The sequence below is a fragment of the Ipomoea nil genome, unplaced genomic scaffold (assembly GCF_001879475.1).
Source record: "Ipomoea nil cultivar Tokyo-kokei standard unplaced genomic scaffold, Asagao_1.1 scaffold2826, whole genome shotgun sequence".
NCBI lineage: Eukaryota > Viridiplantae > Streptophyta > Magnoliopsida > Solanales > Convolvulaceae > Ipomoea > Ipomoea nil.
The window spans coordinates 844,146-865,001 of NW_017619254.1; the positions used below are offsets into that span (position 1 = coordinate 844,146).

General features: G+C 32.8%; 2 protein-coding genes across 4 annotated transcripts; both read left to right on the forward strand.

The window, feature by feature from the left end:
* Nucleotides 1-950: 950 nt before the first annotated feature.
* Nucleotides 951-4,902, forward strand: LOC109159095 (receptor-like protein kinase HSL1). Its single transcript, XM_019307113.1, has 2 exons — nucleotides 951-3,752; nucleotides 4,155-4,902. Exons 1-2 carry the CDS (start codon nucleotides 1,160-1,162, stop codon nucleotides 4,544-4,546), a joined length of 2,985 nt encoding a protein of 994 aa, XP_019162658.1. The 5' UTR covers nucleotides 951-1,159; the 3' UTR covers nucleotides 4,547-4,902.
* An 11,896-nt stretch (nucleotides 4,903-16,798) lies between these two features.
* LOC109159319 (NAC domain-containing protein 73-like) lies at nucleotides 16,799-20,665 on the forward strand. 3 transcript variants are annotated; one of them, XM_019307446.1, is made up of 4 exons: nucleotides 16,799-16,985; nucleotides 17,075-17,275; nucleotides 17,726-17,912; nucleotides 19,914-20,665. In XM_019307446.1, exons 2-4 carry the CDS (start codon nucleotides 17,168-17,170, stop codon nucleotides 20,474-20,476), a joined length of 858 nt encoding a protein of 285 aa, XP_019162991.1. In that variant the 5' UTR covers nucleotides 16,799-16,985; nucleotides 17,075-17,167; the 3' UTR covers nucleotides 20,477-20,665. The 3 variants fall into 3 exon arrangements, with proteins under 3 accessions (XP_019162991.1, XP_019162992.1, XP_019162990.1); XM_019307447.1 differs by having other exon boundaries at nucleotides 16,799-16,971; XM_019307445.1 differs by having other exon boundaries at nucleotides 16,799-17,275.
* The last annotated feature ends 191 nt before the right edge of the window (nucleotides 20,666-20,856 follow it).

Consider the following 20,856-nt stretch of genomic DNA (forward strand, 5'->3'; position numbering starts at 1 on the left):
AGCTTCCCATAGAAACTTGTCAACTAATACAATCATGTAAATTCCTTCGTACAAAGGACAAAGCATATAGTAACTACACACTCAAGTAAGAAAAAACAAACATATTCATCCCATAATCTGATGTCATATCCTGAAAAAATTCATCATTAAAATATTTATTCAATTTAAACAAAATAATCCGTAATTAGTACTCCCTAATATACTAACATCATATCTTTTAAATAGATTTAAATAATTTTTACATTTAAAATAGATCCATAAAAGAATAGATGTAGGGGTCGTTTGGTTCACGGAATGTCAGATTACCTTAGGGAATGTTAGATTGCTGGGAATGTTAGATTACTGGGAATGTTAGATTCCTGTGTTTGGTTAAAATTGGGGTATGTAATATAATCATGTTTGGTTTAGGGTTATCTTTTATTCACACACTATAATATCCTTAACATATTTTTATATATTTTAATAAATTTAAAATTTAAAATAAATAAATAAGATAACGGTATCATATATAATTACATTATTTTAAAATATTATCTAAAATATTGAACTTGAGAAAAAAAATTATTTTATATGCTAATCTAACATAATAAAAATAAAAAATATATAATTACAAAAATAATTATATATATATATATATATATATATATATATATATATATATATATATATATATGTGTGTGTGTGTGTGTGTGTGCGTGTGTAATAAACTAACATAACCAAGGTTATCTTACATAACCTTAGAAATTGAAGGGAATCACATTCCCTTCAAAATCCTATGTGGAGGGAATGTGACATTCCTGGGGAATGTTAGATTCCCTGAGATAATGTGAACCAAACATAGGAATGTGAGCTTTGGAATGTCACATTCCCTTGGTTATGTTATATAACCTGAACCAAACGCCCCCGTAGTGTTGTTCATCATAACTCCCTCAGTATAGACAGTCTGTATTTGTGTATATATAAGCAATTCGTATACTTGATATCAGATATCAGATCAATCACTGCCTTTTTAGATTTTATAAGCGGAAACAATATTTTTCTCATGTTCATCTTTTCTTCTTCTTCTTCTTCGCATCATCAAGGACATAAAAGCACCTTCTTTTTCTGCTGCTACTAACTCTCATTCTTCTCTAAAGGCACAAGCTTTCGAAAAATCGAAATGCTTTTCCAAATCTTTGTTGCTTTTCTCGTCTTCCCCAGCTTCGTTTTCTCGCTCAACCAAGAAGTTCTTTACCTGCACAGAGCGAAGCTCGGGTTGGACGACCCGGACGGCGTGCTTTCGGGCTGGAATGACCGGGACAACTCGCCGTGTCAGTGGTTTGGTGTTGGGTGTGACTTGGGGTCTGGGTCTGTGACAAGACTGGAGCTTTCTAATGCTAACATTGCTGGGCCTTTTCCGGTGGTTCTTTGCCGGCTTAAGAATTTGAGGTTTATTTCGTTGTATAATAACTCGATAGGTTCGACTCTTCCTGATGGGTTGTCGGCTTGTGAGGCCTTGGAGCACCTGGATTTGGCTCAGAATTACTTGACTGGGTCGCTTCCGGCGAGCTTGCCTGAGCTGCCCAACTTGAAATATCTTGACCTGACGGGGAACAATTTTTCCGGCGACATTCCGGCGAGCTTCGGGTCGTTCCAGAAACTTGAGGTGCTGGGGCTGGTTCAGAATTTGATTCAAGGTACTATTCCGGCTTTTCTCGGGAACATTTCGAGTCTGAAACAGCTGAATCTGTCATACAACCAGTTTTCGCCGGGTCGGATCCCGCCTGAGCTCGGAAACCTCACGAATCTCGAGTACTTCTGGCTCACAGAGTGCAACTTAATCGGGGAGATTCCTGACTCGTTGAGTCGGCTCACCAAGCTCGTTGATTTCGACGTGGCTTCGAACAAGTTGACCGGCCCTGTTCCGATTTGGCTCACCGAGTTAACCAGCGCCCAGCAAATTGAACTCTACAATAACTCGTTTACGGGAGAACTTCCGGCGACGGGGTGGTCGAAGATGACGGCGCTGAGACGTATCGACGTGTCCATGAACCAGTTGGCCGGAACCATTCCTAATGAGCTATGCGAGTTGCCGCTCGAGTCACTCAATCTCTATGAGAACCAATTAGAAGGTGAGTTACCGGAGAGCATTGCAAATTCCCCGAATCTATATGAGTTACGCCTCTTTCGCAATCATCTGAAAGGAAGTTTACCGAAAAATCTCGGTAAAAACTCGTCTTTACTCTGGATTGATGTTTCGGAAAATGATTTCTCCGGTGAAATCCCGGAAAATTTGTGTGGGTTGGGTTCTCTGGAGGAGGCGATGATGATATATAATTCCCTCTCCGGCGAAATTCCGGCAAGTCTGGGCCAATGCCGGAGCTTACGACGTGTAAGACTGTCGCACAACAAACTTTCCGGCAACGTTCCCACCGGCTTATGGGGATTGCCCCATGTCTCCTTGCTTGACCTGGCCGGCAACTCATTTTCCGGTGAAATTGCAAAAACCATAGCCGGTGCTGCAAATTTGTCGGCTTTGTTTTTGTCAAAGAACAGATTTTCCGGTACCATTCCGGAGGAGATTGGTTTTCTTGATAAACTTCTTGATTTTCTGGGCGATGAAAATCAGTTTTCCGGGCCTTTACCTTCCACCATGGTGAATCTTGGTCAGCTGGGAAGATTGGATCTTCACAACAATCAACTATCTGGTGAGCTTCCTCATGGAATTCATTCTTGGAAGAAGTTGAATGAATTAAACTTAGCAAATAATGGTTTTTCTGGGAATATTCCTCAAGAAATTGGTAGTTTGTCTGTTTTGAATTATCTTGATTTATCAGGAAACCAGTTTTCAGGGAAAATTCCTGTGGAATTACAAAATTTGAAGCTTAATCAGTTTAACTTGTCTAACAATCACCTCTCCGGTGATATTCCGTCTTTGTATGCTAAGGCAATGTATAAGAATAGCTTTCTGGGGAATTCTGGGTTGTGTGGAGACATCGAGGGGTTGTGTGATGGGAGAGATGAGAGGAAAAACACTGGTTATGCTTGGTTATTGAGATCGATCTTTGTGCTTGCTGGGCTGGTGCTTATCGTGGGAGTTATGTGGTTCTATTGGAAGTATATGAATTTCAAGAAGGCGAAACGGGCTATAGATCGATCCAAATGGTCCTTGATGTCGTTTCATAAATTAGGTTTCGATGAGTACGAGATATTGGAAGGTCTTGATGAAGATAATGTCATTGGAAGCGGGTTGTCTGGAAAGGTTTACAAGGTTGTGCTGGGCAATGGCGAGGTGGTTGCTGTGAAGAAGATCGAGAAGAATTTGAAGCTAGCTGACGAGAGCAGTGACATTGAGAAAGGCGGTTCTCAAGACGACGGGTTTGAAGCAGAGATCGAGACATTGGGGAAGATTAGGCATAAGAACATTGTTAAGCTATTTTGTTCATGTATTACACGAGATTGCAAGCTTTTGGTTTACGAGTACATGCCCAACGGGAGCTTGGGCGATTTGCTACACAGCAGCAAAAGCGGCCTCCTGGATTGGCCTATGAGGTATAAAATCGCCATGGATGCTGCAGAGGGGCTCTCCTATCTTCACCACGATTGTGCTCCCCCAATCGTCCACAGAGATGTGAAGTCGAATAATATACTCCTAGATGGGGATTTTGGCGCTCGAGTTGCTGACTTCGGGATAGCCAAGGTGGTCGATGCAAACGAAAAAGGAACGAAATCCATGTCTCGAGTTGTAGGCTCGTGTGGCTATATTGCACCAGGTATGGAAATAATTCTCCCTACTTTTGCAATGATCTCTTAATCTCGTATCGCTTTAGGTTGGCATTTATATACAAATTGTCACATTTCTAGTGTTTCAAACCTATACTTCTGTTGTGATACTACTTGTTGGTGCTAGTGGTGACGATTGTTGCAATATATGATATACTATGATCTTAGGATGGTAAGACTTAAAGAGGATTATATTCTTTGTTTCCCATGTGAAGCTGTCTAGAAGTTAAAGGGATAGCTGTGGATAATTTAGTATTTTAGTCTGATCCTACACAGATTTATTCCTACCTAATATAATAACTATGTTCTTTGTCCCAACTTATCTGTACTTTACTACTTTTATACCATATCATTAATATTCTCAACCCGAAAAAGTTGTGTTTGGATTGCAGAGTATGCCTATACACTTAGAGTGAACGAGAAGAGCGATATATACAGTTTTGGGGTGGTGATTCTGGAGTTAGCCACGGGGAGGCTCCCCGTTGATCCTGAATTCGGGGAAAAGGATCTGGTGAAGTGGGTATGCATCACGTTAGACCAGAAGGGCGTCGACCATGTGATTGATCCAAAACTCGAGACTTGTTTCAAGGAGGAAATCTGCAAAGCCCTGAACATAGGCCTCCTCTGCACCAGCCCTCTCCCCATCAACCGACCCTCCATGAGACGCGTGGTGAAGATGCTGCAAGAAATCGGCGCTGCAAACCACCCCAAGTCGGGCTCCAAGGATGGCAAACTCACGCCTTACTACTACGAGGATGCCTCAGACAACGGAAGTGTAGCTTAGAGATCGAGGTCGAAGCCAAGCCCCCGCCCGCCCATCTCATCATGGATTCGATCTTGTTCATCTCACAGCAGGAAAGGAGAGCAGAAAATTAATCACTTCAGGAATTGAAGTGTGCTTGCTTGAATTGCATAGTGTAATCTGTAAATTACTCAACGACAAAACTTTGCTCCCAATATTCCTGTTCCTAGTTTGAACAAGTTGTATGCATTTAAGGTTTTGTACTTGTGTTCTACAATGAAGGTGAAGCTAAAAGTAGTATTAAACAGTACTCTCTGATCTGATGTCCCCCAGCATTGTTTGTTGTGGTGAATTTTTTTTAATGTGCTGGAATGAACAAAATTGTCAGTTGGTTGGTATAGTATTATTACTACCCTAAATGAGGAAACTACAAGAATTCTAATACAAAGGACCACACGAAAAGGGGAAAATTTGAACTATCCTAGGGGTGAAATTTTGGGAATACATACATACTATAATAACACTACTAGGGTTTATAAGACATTTCATGTTAAGGATATCTGTGGCTGACCTCTTTTGTATATGTTTAGTTCTAGATGCATTCCTGTTATGTAACAGTATTAGATTGGTTGTTACTTATTGGTGCTCGATTGAAGGTATATATATATAAAATTGAGCATTGACAGTTTCAGTGTTAGGGTTATACTCAACGTAGTGGACTCCTTGTAAGCATCAGTCGCTAATTTACCTTGTTCCTGTTTGGACGAGGGAATTGCCTTTTTGTGGACAAGGATTTATACAGTGACGAGTTTTGTAATGTTTGGTGTACCGTGTACGATGTACAGTGTACATATGCATGAAAGAGATAAGGAATGAATGCCAATTATTAAGGTTGGTCTACTATGGCCCCCTCCATTAACTACTTGGGTCCTCTTGTCTTCTTCACGTTTTGTTGCATTGTAGATTTTGCAGGACATCTGGTAATTAATCTATATATATTTCAATTTCTATAAAAGAAATTGATCATAACAAAATCGAGAATGAAATTTGCTGTGTTGGTAGTTGGTATATCATGAGCACGAGTCCAGTTGTTGAATAATTTTAGTGAGTATTTGAATCAAACATGAACGACAATCAGACAATGGTGTGATAGTAGGATATAGTAGTGGCAGGTAGGAGGTTTTAGATTTTTATTTAGGAATTTGTAAATACATCAATTTGTTATTTTTTGTATATCTGAGCCCAATAATCAATTATTCACTTATTCACCAATAATTAGATTTCCAATAGAGTCAGTAGTATTCAAAAAAAAAAAAGGTCTTCAATAATCATAACCGGTGATTTACGTCGCCGATCGCCTTCGTAATTGAATAAGGTAATAGGAGGTCATCTTCCTCAAATCAAGGAAGAAGGTGATCGGTGACCATTCAACGGTTGTCAGTTGCAAGTTTCGGTTGCCAAAGTCTTAATTATCAAGTGTTATCGATAAATAACCTGCTATTATGTCCAGATACACAAAATGACAAGTTTAATGTGTTTAATTGTAACTTTTTAAAGTTATGAGTCTAATTATTTTTTTCATATAAAGTTTAATGGTTTATTTGACCATTTCTCCTTCTAGTTTGTAAGTGCATAGCTAATGCAATTATTAAAAGATTAGAAGTTCAAACATTTTAAATGGTGCGACATATTAATGAGCTCTGTGATTAATAATTTGCTTTATTTTTGCTTCGGAAAGAATGACCTAGTGAGTAAATGAAGCATATATAATAATTTTCATAACTAGAAGGTTATGAATTTAATTTTAAACAACGTAACACTCTCAATTAAACTTAGCATGGTATTTTTTTTTTAATTGCGAGTTTTTTGTACACTCAAAAATAATATGATAACGTTGGTGCATGAATAATTATTGTTTCTTATGACTATATATATGAAAAAGTTCAAATGCAGTGATGTCCTTAAGGTGTGGCGGAATTTCAAAATACATTAATAGTGTTAACAACATGCACCAAAAGTGTAAGGGAAACACACCACAATGAAGTGTAAAAAAAAAAAAAAAAATCAAAAAATACACAACAGATCAAAAAAAAAAAATACACCATATAACTCACCACACCCCAATGATGTATTTCTGAACACTGTATGGTGTTTTTACTCACACCTAATGGTGTGTTTTTGGCGATGCGTACCTAATTTGTGTGTGTTTTTGTGGTGCATTTTTCTAACGTTGATGGTGTATATTTGTTGAACTATTGATGACGCCGCACCTAAGGACATTGTCGCACTTGAACCTTACTCTCTCTCTCTCTCTCTCTCTCTCTCTATATATATATATATATATATATATATATATATATATATATATATATATATATATATATATATATATATATATATATATATATATATATATATATATATTAAAAATAGTTCAGATCATATGATCATCAATCACAATGATTATTTTTGAATTTCCAAAAAGAAAATGAAAGAACATGCATCGTTCTGATGGGGGAATTTATTGTACTGTGAAAGTAGCTAGATAGTAACGTAGAATATGCATGCAATTATTTTATTTTATTTTGTTAATTAAAAAAGTAAAGATGCTATCTTTAACCAACTTGAAAGAGGCAGCCATCAGTCTGCTCCAGTAGGTTAGATTGCTTTGGCAAAACGGCAATGGTGGTTGGAACAGTATATATATATATATATATATATATATATATATATATATATAAAATTCTCAGTCTGGATAACGTAGAACGCCATGTCTAATGTCTTTCCTTAATTACCCACAACCTACGATACTATATTGTTGCAATGTTGCCTTCTTGTTCATTGCACCCTTTCAAAATTTACCCGTCAACTAATTAAGTCAAATTTGTTGTTATAAACTGTGAGACTAATCGTATAAAGAAATAAAATATACACAGGAACAAGACAAATCTTCTCAAAACTAAAGTATCTTCCAAAAGGCTGAACCTCAATCCTAAGGGCCCCCCATACCCCGACCCGACAGAGTATTTGGGAGGAAAACTAAAGTATCTTGAATATATATATTGTTGCATGACTAGAGAAATTGAAACCACTTTTTGAAGCATGCATGATACATAAGTTCCGCTTATGTGTAATAGCCTGCAAATTAAGATAAATTGTACTAGAAAGACACTATGTGACGGACAAGTGTTAAGAGAATCTACTTGAATATTTGTGTTGAGTAATGTTTGTTTGGAGCATCTAGATTGGTTAGACTAATGCTTGGTGGAGTAGTTTCATCTTGCAAAATGCACTATACCAAAATAATAATAATAATAATAATAATAATAATAATAATAATAATAATAATAATAATAATAATAATAATAAGTCGTATTAGTAATTTTTACTTTTATTCCTTAAATTTTTATACATTTATACTTATAGAGTTATAGTCATCGATTGTCATTTTTCACTATTAACGGATGATTTTAAATTTTTATCACTTTTAGTTATTTTGACGAGTTTCATGTCAAGACATCACCTAACTTAACTTTTTTTTTTTTTTTTTTTTTTTTTGACAAATTTCAAGTAATATTTGGTCAAAAAATTGAATAAAATGTCTAAAAATTACTAATGATAGAGAAAATGATAATATGAGGATTACATATGGGGATGTAATAAAACAATAGTTATGCTGTGCAACCGAATGCACCATGCGCATGGTGCATACGATGCAAAACGACGTTGTTTTGACTAAAAACGCGCGTCCCACTTAAAAAAAAAAAATCAGGTTCAATTCTCGGCAATAGCATTATTGTGGATATATAGTTATGAATTTCTAGATATATAGTTATGAATATTTGGATATATAGTTATGAATTTATGGATATTTAGTTCATTCATTGTTGATATTTACTTCATTCATTCACAGTGGATATATATTTATGAATTTATGGATATATAGTTATGAATTTCTGGATATATAGTTATGAATTTATGGATATTTAGTTCATTCATTGTGGATATTTAATTCAATCATTGTGGATACTTAGTTCATTCATTGGAGATATTTAGTTCATTCATTGTGGATTTTTACTTCATTCATCCACTGTGGATATATAGTTATGAATTTGTGGATATATAGTTATGAATTTATGGATATATAAAAATGCTATTGCCGGAAATTGAACCTGATTTTGTTTTTAAGTGGGACGCATATTTTTAATCAAAACAACGTTGTTTTGCATCGTTTGCACCATGCGCATGGTGCATTCGGTTGCCCGGCATAATTTGCGGTAATAAAAGTTGAGGGCTCAAATGTATGGAGCTATGGGCCGAATGCAATTGTGGGCCTGGCGGAAATCTATTGGCCCATAATGCCTAAAAATAGCACTGGATAGAAAATTAAGAGAAAATCATTAGCTAACCAGTTTGGTATTAAATCATTAGTACAAACTATTTCAGAATAAATCTGATTAAGAAAGATTTTGAAAGTGACAGAAAAAATCATCGTTAAAATTCTTATTTTATTTTCCAGTCTCCTCAATATAAAGTCATGTCTTTCAGAGTTTCAGCATCTATATCACCTTTGGCAGGAAATGTGAGCTCAAATCAGTCGTTATCTTAACTTGGGTAACACACAAATATCGAATAAAAAATCACTGACAGCATCGTTTAGCATAAAAAAATATATTTCATTGCACCGAGTATGTAAAACATGATTATTTTATCACAATTTCTTGTCAATATCCTATTTTGTTGAATCTGTCGCGCATGGTACGAATGTATCTAATGCATACATACCATCGAGTAGTGATTGTAAATTTTTTATTTTCTTCCTTTTCCTTCACTATATTCATAATTCATTTGGAGAATAAAGAGTTAGCAAAGATAAAAATAAGAATATGAGTCGATCAACTATGAAAAATTTATAATGAATTTATCTTATTGTGATCATTTACCGACTAGAGTCATATATAATGCAAAGGTTTACTTAGTACATACCTTCGGGTAGCAGTTGTAGGTTTCCTTCGTCACTCCAAAAAAACAAAGATAAGGATATAAACATGAAAATAAAACGTATGAAGTTTTTATTTTTATTTTATTTTTATTAATTGTTTAGAAAAATAATGGTACACAAACCAAGTTGGTCAAACAGTTAGTTTAGTAATACAAAGTTCTAAGCTTAACTTTTGTTTCACAAAAAAAAAAAACAAAAAAAAAAACAAAACTTTTTATGAGAGCTATCAGTTTATCTTCTCAGTTTGAACTAAGTATATATGTAAGTACATAAACCAAAAGGGTTGACACAATACAATGATTGAATTCCATATCCAATAAGGATTGGTATAATGGGTCTCAAATCTCAATAAATGTGACGGATCGGATCTAATAAAAATAAGTCATAACAAAATTACAGATATAATCAATACTTTAAGCATTATATATATAATACTTTATATCATAAATGTTGTACTTTATAACAAGATTGTAATCAGGGCCGGATTTTAGGCTGTGCAAGCTAGGCTACGGTACAGGGCCCCAAATTTTAAAGCGTCCAATATTTAATTTTTACCTAGCTAGTTTAGAAATAAAGAATAAAAGTTTTCAATTATATTTAAAAGGCTCTATAGAGAAATGGTAAAAATATGTGTATATTGTGTTTTAGTTTGGAGGTCAGAGGTTCAAATCTTGTAGCTAAATATGTCTTTTGTTTTTTTCTTTGCGCACAATAACATTTTACTATATTATTATTATTATTAGAAAAAATTATTGTATTGATTTTAAAGATTGTGATTTTGGTAGGACCTCATTTATTATCAACAACATTTTACTATATAATTATTATTATTATTAGAAAAAATTATTGTATTGATTTTAAAGATTGTGATTTTGGTAGGACATCATTTATTTGTCAAAACGGGGCCACCAAAATCTAAAAACCGGCCCTGATTGTAATAGACAATTTGTACAAAATAAAATAATAATATAATAGGATTGTAGATATAATTAATCAACATTTTAAGCATTATATATAATACTTTATTTCATAAATGCAATATTTTATATATAGTAAAACTATAATATATAAGTTGTAGGAAACAAAGTAATATAACAAAATTGTAGATATCATCAAGTAGCAAAACTATATTAGATAATTTGCAAAAAATAAAGTAATAGTAATGTAACAAAATTGTAGATATAATACTTTAAGCCTTATATGTAATATTTTATAGCATAAATGTAATAGTGTAATACACATTTTGCATGGAATAAAGTAACAACATAACATAATCGCAGATATCATCAATACTTTAAGCCTTATATAATACTTTATAGCATAAATATAGTACTTTATAGAAAAATTATAATAGACAATTTACTGGAAATAAAGTGTCATTACATAGCATAATTGCATATATAATCAATATTTTAAGTTGTCTTATATAAATACTTTATAACATAAATGTAATACTTTATAGAAAAAATTGTAATAGATAATTTGTAGGAAATTAAATAATATTGCTAAGCGCATATACTATAAGACCCAAATTTTCATTATTCCACCCGTCTTATTGATTGAGACCCTTCCACATGGAACATTTGTCATCCCATAATTACACAACTCTCATACAATGGCTAACCAAGCATGATACGTGAACTAGGCTTATGCAAAAATGATAGATGGACTCCATGGAGTATAACTTCTACTATATGTTTAAATTTTATTAGAGGAAAAAAATGAAGAGATAAAAATCATGACCTACCTCATTAAGTTAAGCAATTAAAGCGTGACACATTATAAGAAGTAGAAAATAAAGTAGGAAATGAAAGTATATGTAAAATTCCTATTTATGCGCGAAAATTGTGTAGACCTGCTTATCTTGGAGTCTAGTTGGTGGGTTGACCTTGTCTGTATCTAGGTTACGTTGGACATGTTCTAATTGGACTCACAAAACTTTCTTCTTGAATTTATATATTATAGGCATGTCCATACTAAGTATCCTGGCCTATTAGGAAAAATAATAATAATAACAAAAAATAGTGCGCCACCACCACCACCAAAAAAAAAAAAAAAAAGTTCAAGTGGGAGGAACGCTATTTTTGTATTTAAATATCACAAGAAGCAAACAAAAAAATATGGAAAGTGTACTAAAATAATACAACTATACCAGGCAGACTTGGGGTATTTAATTAAACTCTAACCGTCTGAAACAAGCACTAATAAGCTCGTTTTCATTAAACAACCTTAATCATTGTTTTTTTTTTTTTTTTTTTTTTTTTTTTTGAAAACCTTAATCATAGTTAATTATATAAATTTTGAATTTAATTTGCACAATCCATACATTTGTAACGAAGGGATCAAAGAATATCTTACCTTAAATTAGACTTTGAAATTTGAATACATCAGTCTTTTGTTAGTTTACAAGCTAAGGTTTTGTTGGACAATTTTTCTAGTCGTAAGTTTACATGCACTTTAGTCATGAAGGACCAAGAATGTTGAGTCTAGCTACTTATTTATTTATTTTTTAAAATTTAGATTTCTGGTTTCACTAGATTATATCTTGAACTTCATGAATCTGTCTCCGAGATTCATAAAATAGATAAACTAAACAAATTTAACATTGAGACTTAACATTGGATTATACGTACACTTCTGTGCAGGGCCGTTCCAATAAAAATTGGGGTCCTGTGCAATATTTTGATTTGGGCCCCCTTTTCAAGTAATTTTTATATATAAATAATAATTTTTCAAAAAGTTGTGTTAAAATTTTAAAATATAAATATTGTATAAAAAATACATCTAAAATTTCATTTAAAAAGTGACATGCATCGTGCACACTTAGACGCAAAATCATCCACCAAACTTTTGATATCAACTTCTTCCAAAATGTCATTTTCAATAGAGATTAAAGCTAATCCATTGAGTCTCTTGTAACATACTTGATCGTAAGTAAGATTTCAACAATTTCAACTTTGAAAAACTCCTTTCTACAGAGGCAACAGTAATTGGGATAGTCAATAATATTCGATATGTAATAGTAGCATTTGGAAAACAACCCAACCGTTTCAATGAATTCAATATACTCACTGCTCCTATAAATTTTTCAAGAGGCCCCCTTTTGAGATTGGGTTAGTTGCTCAATTCTTTTTTACTTTTTACGCTTCTCAAACGCAGATGAATATATTTTCTAGCTAGAAGACATAAAATCCTAAGAAAAAAATAAAAATTTATTTAGAAACTCTATGAATAAATAATTAATCAAGAAACGAATTTTTGAATATATTATTCTGAAATCAAAATTATTAAGTCATGTAAATAAATCAATAAACAAGAATTGTAAAATAATACGTAATTTTAATTACCTATCAGGAGAATTGAAGAACTTGAGAGTTTGAGAATTGAAGAATCAGTAGCACACGAGTAGAATAAGTCGGCTTTCCCAAATTTAAATTTCCTAATTTAGTTCAAATACACAAACATTAAAATTAAATATTCAAATTAAATATTTCAATATTTGAATTAATTCAAATACATAAAATTCACAAATAGCACCCTCAAATTAAAAAATAAAAGTTTAAATACCTAGGCTAGCTGCTTCACGTCAATCGTCTTTCACTCTTTCGTATGCGCCTATGCGGTCTCTCTTTCTATTTGTCGTAGTTTAGGCTGTTTAGTCTTTAGATTAGAGTAATATACTACTCCGTAATATTTAAGATTAGGGATTTAGGGTAATATACTAATATTTAATAGGTTATTTAATATGTCTGCTTTGTTTTTTCTAAAGAAAGGTTTGGGCTTTGTTTGTAGTCTTCCACCGCCTAAAGCCTAATATATATATATATATACTTTGTTTTTTTTTTTTTTTAATTAAGGGGCCCCCAAAATTTGGGGGCCCTGTGCGCCACCCCTGGGCAAACTTGCCCAAGGACGGCCCTGCTTCTGTGCACAAAAAGTCTAATCCGAGTTTACTGACTTAATATGATGGATCAAATCAAGAAGAAACTTTGGGTACTGTTGACACAATGCAATCAACTTTACACGCAATGAAGCTACAATAAACGTACGTCTTAAACTGCACTAGGTTAAATAATAAAGTTTTATTTATTTATTTAGTTCATCTCCTACCCAAAATTTGATTATAATTTTTCTTTAAAAAATCTCTCGTAACCCCGAAAGGGTGACTAAATGGATGAAATATGATTCTCGTACTTAGAAGGTCATGACTTCAATTTTTTGTCAACACCCATTCAATCATGCTTGTCACACTTACTCACACATACATGATCTTCCTAGTGCAGTTTATTCTTTTTGTATAAAAGTTTACTCAATGCACATTACTGATGAGTATGGTTGCAGGTACAATTTTCAATTATCTAAATCAATACTTCTTTGAATTTTAAGCATTTTAAAATTTTGTGAAAACTTCAAGGAAAAACAAGTAATTGTAGTAGGTTAGTTATTCTAGTTTAGTTGTTTTAGTCCATTGCAGAATTACTCTCCAATTTATCAGAACATGTGCAATTTTGATCCATCTACCATTTACCATCAACTACCTTTACTTTTTTAATAATTTTTTTATCGGTCTAGATTTAATTCTTTTATGTTCGGTGACCAGGCTACCATAGGTATATGTTAAAAAAAAAAAAGTTCCTTGCACATTAAGATTATTCACTTGCATGGGTAGGTCAAAAATTTTGTTCCTATTGGAAGCAAAAATAAATTTAATTCTACGTATATAAATATAAATTAAACACGAAAAAAAAATGTTTGAAATTAATTTGAAATTGAATTATTATAACGCGAACTAATCAAACTCCGTAAGAACGGAACATTGACAAAGAAGTGAGGAAAATAAGGGGATTGAATGCTTTTTTCTATAAACAGAAATACGGTATTATTTGGCAATAAATTTCAACCCAAAAATAATGAAATAAAAGACTCACATGATCGGATTGATATCCAAAGTCCATTTGTAAAGCTAGCTTCCTTCCTGGATAAGATTGAAGTTGCGTAGCTTCCTTAAGAAGCTGGGATAGGGATACTACATTCCAACGTGAACCGAATAGACAACCTATGCTATTATCCAATCACATAATGTCGGCTGGCGTACAAGTTTTTATAATGTAAAACTAAAAGCATTCCCAGAAATTTCTCCTTGCTCTCATCCCCTTGTTAGTATCTGAGCATTACCAATAATCGTAGTTTTTGAGAAGTTTTTACACGTGTAACTAAGAAATAGAAGATGGGAGAGAAGAGAAAAGAAAAGAAAAAAAAAAAGACAAAACAAATCTGGAAAAAAAAAACATCAAATTAACGCGTCTGACTGGGCACTATGGTTGCGCCGCATGCTACCAAATGCAAGTCATATTTATACATTGTGGGTGAAATATGACTTTCATATATAAATGTCATGAGTTTGATTCTTACAATCCGATCTCTAAGTTGAGTTCGACACCCAATATATATAATACTTGATGGGTAATTGTATACCTCAGTAGTGCAAACAATTAAGTAGTAATAATTACATGTTTTCTTTGTCATCCATAATATATAGGCTATGTTTGGCAAATCTAGATGAAAAGGTAGCTGAAAGTTTAAAATGAGCTGAAAACTGAAAAGTTATAAGCTAGGAGCTAAAAACTGAAGAGCTGTTAAACTAGCTGTTATGCTTGAAAGTGTTTGGTAAAATTAGCTTTTTGATAAATTGATAAATATAAAAAGACAAAATAGGACATCTTCATAAAATTTAAATTAATTTGTTTATATATTAAAATTTAACATTTTGTCTTTAAAAAAATTAACATTTTGAAATAAAATTATTAGCATAATCATGATTTAGCATCCCATAATGAAGTAGAAATATTATTGTGAATCTCCTTCATCTAATAATAATAATAATAATAATAATAATAATAATAATAATAATAATAATAATAATTGCGGTGAAAGTTGCATATTTTAATTGGGAAGGATAAATGATGTCATTTTAAAATAATAAGGACATGAAAAAAAGTTAAGAAGCTACTAGCTTATTTTGAAACACTACAATACTCTTTGGGTACATCCCATATTTACTTACGATTTATTGGTCCTCACATTTTCAATACATTTTGTGTCACTACTGGAAATTCTGAAATTTCCGACCACCTGAAAGTGATCATAAATCAAGTTGAAAGTCTTGTTCCGACCACTTTTGGTATCCGGAAAAACCTTTGTTGCTATTTCCGACCACTTTTTGGACTTTTTGGTATCAATTTAATTTAAGATCATTTTCAGGTGGTCGGAAATTTCAGAATTTCCAGTAGTGTGTAAAGGAATTATATCGGATTTTTTTTAAAAAATACCCAATATTGTGATTATAACATATCATTAGCACACGTTAGGCATATAGCTTAACTCTTACTTAAAAGAAAGACTTAAGTCAAAACTCTTTAACATGTTACAAATGTACAAACACCGTACCAAAACTTCTGACTTTATAGTTGTATTAGTATCTAAACAACGAACCAAATTACTAGATTTAACACTACTCTTTCAATTACATAAATAACAATGAATATACGTATTCTATATATAATACCAACCCTATTTAATTATACAAGAATTGTTACTTTCACATTTGTTGGAACGTATAGCATATGTATGGTATAATACCAACCCTATTTTACAGAGGAATATATATTTTAGTAAGAGTGAATATAACTTTAGAAGCACTCTAGGTTGACACTGCAGCTAAAGCTCAAGCACTGTAGATGTATCTTAGCTTGTGGCTAAAAGAGGTGAAACGTCCTTCAAGAATCCCTCTCTTTGCCCCATCTCCACTCTACATATATATATAACCACTACTACGTTCCTACTGTTTTCTTTACACATATATTATTATTAGGTTTTCAACATAAAAACACATTAGGTTTTACCAACTATTTTTAGTTTACTTACCCCCACCCCCACATGAAAACATTAACAAATAAATAAAAAGTTCCCAGATTCATTAACTTCTAGGAGTAGTTGTTCAAACAAAAATTAGAAAAAGTTTCTACGTGAGGAGAAGATGATTTTGTTTGACAATTAACAGTAGCAGATACGCGTTATCATATAAGCGTTTTATTGGCTTTGTTAATTAAAGAAATTAGAAAGTATCAAAGAATAGTAGACAAAAGTGTGATGAAAGTCCAAAACTGCATTTATTCTGGTACATGTGTATATACACATAAACAAAACCAAACTTGACGTCCAAGCAACCTAAATTGTTTTTTTTTTAAATAGTATTTATTAAAAATAAAATCTGGAAACAGGAAAAATATATTCATACATTCCTCTTGTTCCTTTCACAGAATAGCAAGCAAAATTCCACCCTCCTTTCCTTCCTCTCTATTATAAACAGGATCTGTTCAATCAAGAAAAAGAGAAACAGAAAAGATAGGGGAATTCAATTCCTTCCCACCATCAACACCAATCAAGAAGTTTAAGAAAAGATTTTGTTACCTCTAAAACGTGCTTCTACAGTCGTACCATTTTTTATTTTTTATTTTTTTTTAAAAAAATATTATCTTTTTTCTCCCTAAATTTTCATTATATTTCAGCTTCTGGGAGGCCCAGGAAGAAGAGGCTTTAAGCTGGAGAGAAGAGAAATTAACTCAGTTGGCGATGGGCATAGGTCGGCTCCGGCAACAGATATGACATGGTGTAACAACTCCGCCGCCGTCGCGACGTCGAAGTTCGACTCCAGAATTCGCAGCGTGACTTGCCCTTCATGTGGCCATAGCATACAACTTGAAAGTCAGGTATAAATATTGCATGGAAAGAGTTAATTCCGTACTTGTTTTCAATTTTAGTTCTTTAACTTTTAAAATTATCAAATTTAATTTTTAAGCATTGAATTATTTTTAATTGTAATGTGTCGTTAACTTTTCTAATTGTTAATATTGAGAGTAAAATTGAAAAATTTTGATCTTGTGGCAATTATTTCTTATACCCAAAATACAAATTAAAGTCTTAACTTTCTTTTTCTAGTTGCTCTAATTTCACCATCAATATTAAACATTCACATAGGAAAAAAAATTATCATGAATCACAATCAGAAAGAATTTAATACTCAAGTACTAAATTTGATTGTTTTAAAAGTCAATGACTAAAATTGAAAATGAGTAATATCAGAGGACTAAATTCAGAATTAACTCAACAGGAAAATTATAGATGCATATTTAATTTGAAAATAAAATTTGAACATGAAGGGGATACATGATTTGCCTGGTCTACCCGCCGGCGTGAAGTTTGATCCTTCCGATCAAGAAATTCTGGAGCATTTGCAGGCGAAGTCTGTTTCCGACAGCCGGAAACTTCATCCTCTTATTGATGAATTCATTCCCACAATTGAAGGTGAAAATGGGATTTGCTATACTCATCCAGAGAAACTCCCAGGTAAAATTATTTTTCAAAATAATTGAAGAAATTAGTTAATTCAAAAAAAAAAAAAAAAAAAAAAAAAAGGAGATGCAATTTTTATATTTTCTTAATTATTATATGCAATACGGAACAAATATTATATTCGAATATATCTTATTAGGGCAAGAGACATATCAAAATCTACAAGTGCAACTACTTTTCTTGTGTTAAACCTTTTGATTAAGGGATAATGAAAAAAGGTATAATAATGGTGTGGTAATTAAAATATCACTGAGGGTAATTTTGATATTTGGTATACTTTTTTCTATTTCACTCTACTTTTTTTTTTTTAAGTCCTTTAATTTTTTCCCCCCCTAATTCACCATCTACAATTGCATCCATCCCTCTATTACAAATAGTTAAAAGATAATGCATTTAACGTGTTAAAAAAAAAAAATAATGCATGTAACAATTAACTATCACTAAAACTTCAATACAAATAATATTTCTAAATAAATAAGATAATGTCCCAAAAGAGATATTCGGAAGGATACTAAAATCAAACTTTAAAATTATAAGAATGATTAAAGAAATGTAACAAATAAGAAAAAATCATTTTAAACAGAAGGTTGTATGTTATCGATCAATTAGTATTATATTTTTACTGAGAGTAGTATAATATATAGGTGTAACTAATGCAAAATTCTATGCATATATACACTTGAGATGCACAATTTCATAAGGGTATTGCTATTTGGACCAACAAAATTTTCACCATATGATGTGACAATGAAATTCTTTTTTATTTATTAGTTATCATAAATTGGTTGATCGCTTTCTGGTTAAAAAAAAATTATTTATTAATTAAATACATATTTATACTACCACATCAAATGGTGAAAATTTTTGGTCTACATGATCCATTTCATAAACTAAAGACACATATAATTGATACATTCATTAAAAACTAAAATTATCCAAATGTATTTGTCAGAAAATGAGTTTTAAAACGGACAAAAAAAAATAAAAAAATTGCTATATATGCAGATATGCTTCCTTTTACTTTTTGTTTCTTGGGTTTGCATGTCGTGGAATCCTCTAAATAGTATATGAGAATTTCAATTCGTGAAGAAAATGAAAACATTGCGATGGACATATCATACATACGTCAATTAAACCAACAAATTTCAGGTGTTTTCCAAATGAGTATTTCTTGCTTGCAAAATGCTATCAATTGTTCCTTAAAGCCTTGTGTCTTCCCTCAATTTGTTTATGTATATTATGGCGGATGATGCTCGCATGTTTCGCGGTTTGGATAACGTAAAATATTGTGGTTCTGAGATTGCTTTTTACGTACTCAAATCCATGTTGAAGGAATAACCTGCTGCAAGTTCCTAAGATGGTCAATCTTGATGTCTACTTGTAGGGTGTTGGGCTATTGTCACAACTCCCGAACGGTTCAAACTTTGACACATATTTTCATTTTCATTTTGGGTTTAATTCTTTTAATTATATGTTTGACTAAAACCGCTGTTACTTGAATGTGTACACTAAGTAAAACTCGTGTTTTGTAACTTTATTATAAAGAGATAAATCAATTTAAGTTATATCCCACCTTGTGATCTTATTACAAAAAAATAAACCAACATAGATTATTTATAATTGATTGGCTGAAAGTCTGAAACTAAGTAGACCAATATTTCGATCTCACTAGCAAGGGCAGATCCATCGGGGGATAATGGGGGCATGCAGTTGCCCCCCTCATCCACCCCAACCCCATTATATATATATATATATATATATATATATATATATATATATATATATATATATGCTTCAGTACAAATAAATATTATATTACTCGCTCCGTTTGACTGAAGGTATTTATAATTTTTTTTTTTTGAGGTGGAATTTGTAATATTGTGGTTGCGAATTACTTTGTGTCTATGTATTATCTGTCAAGAGTGTATATTTATATTTTTATATATTATACGGTGAATGGCTAAAATTAAAAGCAAGAATGGTGCATGCATGCAGGGGTGAACAAGGATGGGCAGGTCCGGCATTTCTTTCACCGGCCGTCGAGAGCGTACACCACAGGGACAAGAAAGCGGCGGAAGGTGCACACGGATGCCGACGGTGGCGAGACAAGGTGGCATAAAACCGGCAAGACTAGGGCAGTGTTTGGGGAAGCTAATCTGAGAGGGTACAAAAAGATCCTGGTTCTGTACACCAACTACGGCAGGCAAAGGAAACCGGAGAAGACAAATTGGGTAATGCACCAGTACCACCTCGGGCAGGACGAAGAGGAGAAAGATGGAGAGTTGGTGGTGTCCAAAGTGTTCTACCAAACGCAGCCCAGACAGTGTGGATCCTCCTCGTCATCAACCTCAAAACAACCGCTCAACAAAACGTCAGTGTCCTTTAGCAGGCGTGACAACAGTTTCGTTGATTACTATAATCCTCCTTTCATTTCCTCGTACCATGTCGGAACCCAAAACCCAGATGCCCAACCTCATCAGCTGATCCCCAGTTTGGTCGTTCATGCTGATACTTCATCCTTCATTAATCTCTCTTCAAATTCAAGTAAAGACAAATGAAAAAATAAACAATTTTTACTTTATAGGGTGGTGATGGTGGCTTGTTGTGTGCCATATATAGTAGCTTAGCTTACACAAGAAATTTAAGATTTATACACAGTAACTAGCTAATTGGATGGGTTATTGTAGGATTTTTATTTTTTATTTTTTTACCTGTAATAAATGATGAGTTTTATTAGCTTTGATTTACGAAAATGCTTGTCGTTGCTATTTGAAAGTGCACTCTGGGTGAAAATAAGTATAAATCTTAGCTCTAGTGGAAATGCAAACACATTGATAGGTAGTAGGTAAAGATGATTGTGAGTGAGTAAATTTATACTGTAATTCAGAAGTACCAAGAACACTGTATACCATATAGTTATACTGATCTTTTCAATATA

Coding starts and splice junctions, on each gene's coding strand:
- LOC109159095 (XM_019307113.1), top strand. CDS start 1,160: ATGCTTTTCCAAATCTTTGTTGCTTTTCTCGTCTTCCCCAGCTTCGTT. Junction 3,753..4,154: donor GTGTGGCTATATTGCACCAG/GTATGGAAATAA, acceptor TTTGGATTGCAG/AGTATGCCTATACACTTAGA.
- LOC109159319 (XM_019307445.1), top strand. CDS start 17,168: ATGACATGGTGTAACAACTCCGCCGCCGTCGCGACGTCGAAGTTCGAC. Junction 17,276..17,725: donor GCATACAACTTGAAAGTCAG/GTATAAATATTG, acceptor TTGAACATGAAG/GGGATACATGATTTGCCTGG. Junction 17,913..19,913: donor TCATCCAGAGAAACTCCCAG/GTAAAATTATTT, acceptor GCATGCATGCAG/GGGTGAACAAGGATGGGCAG.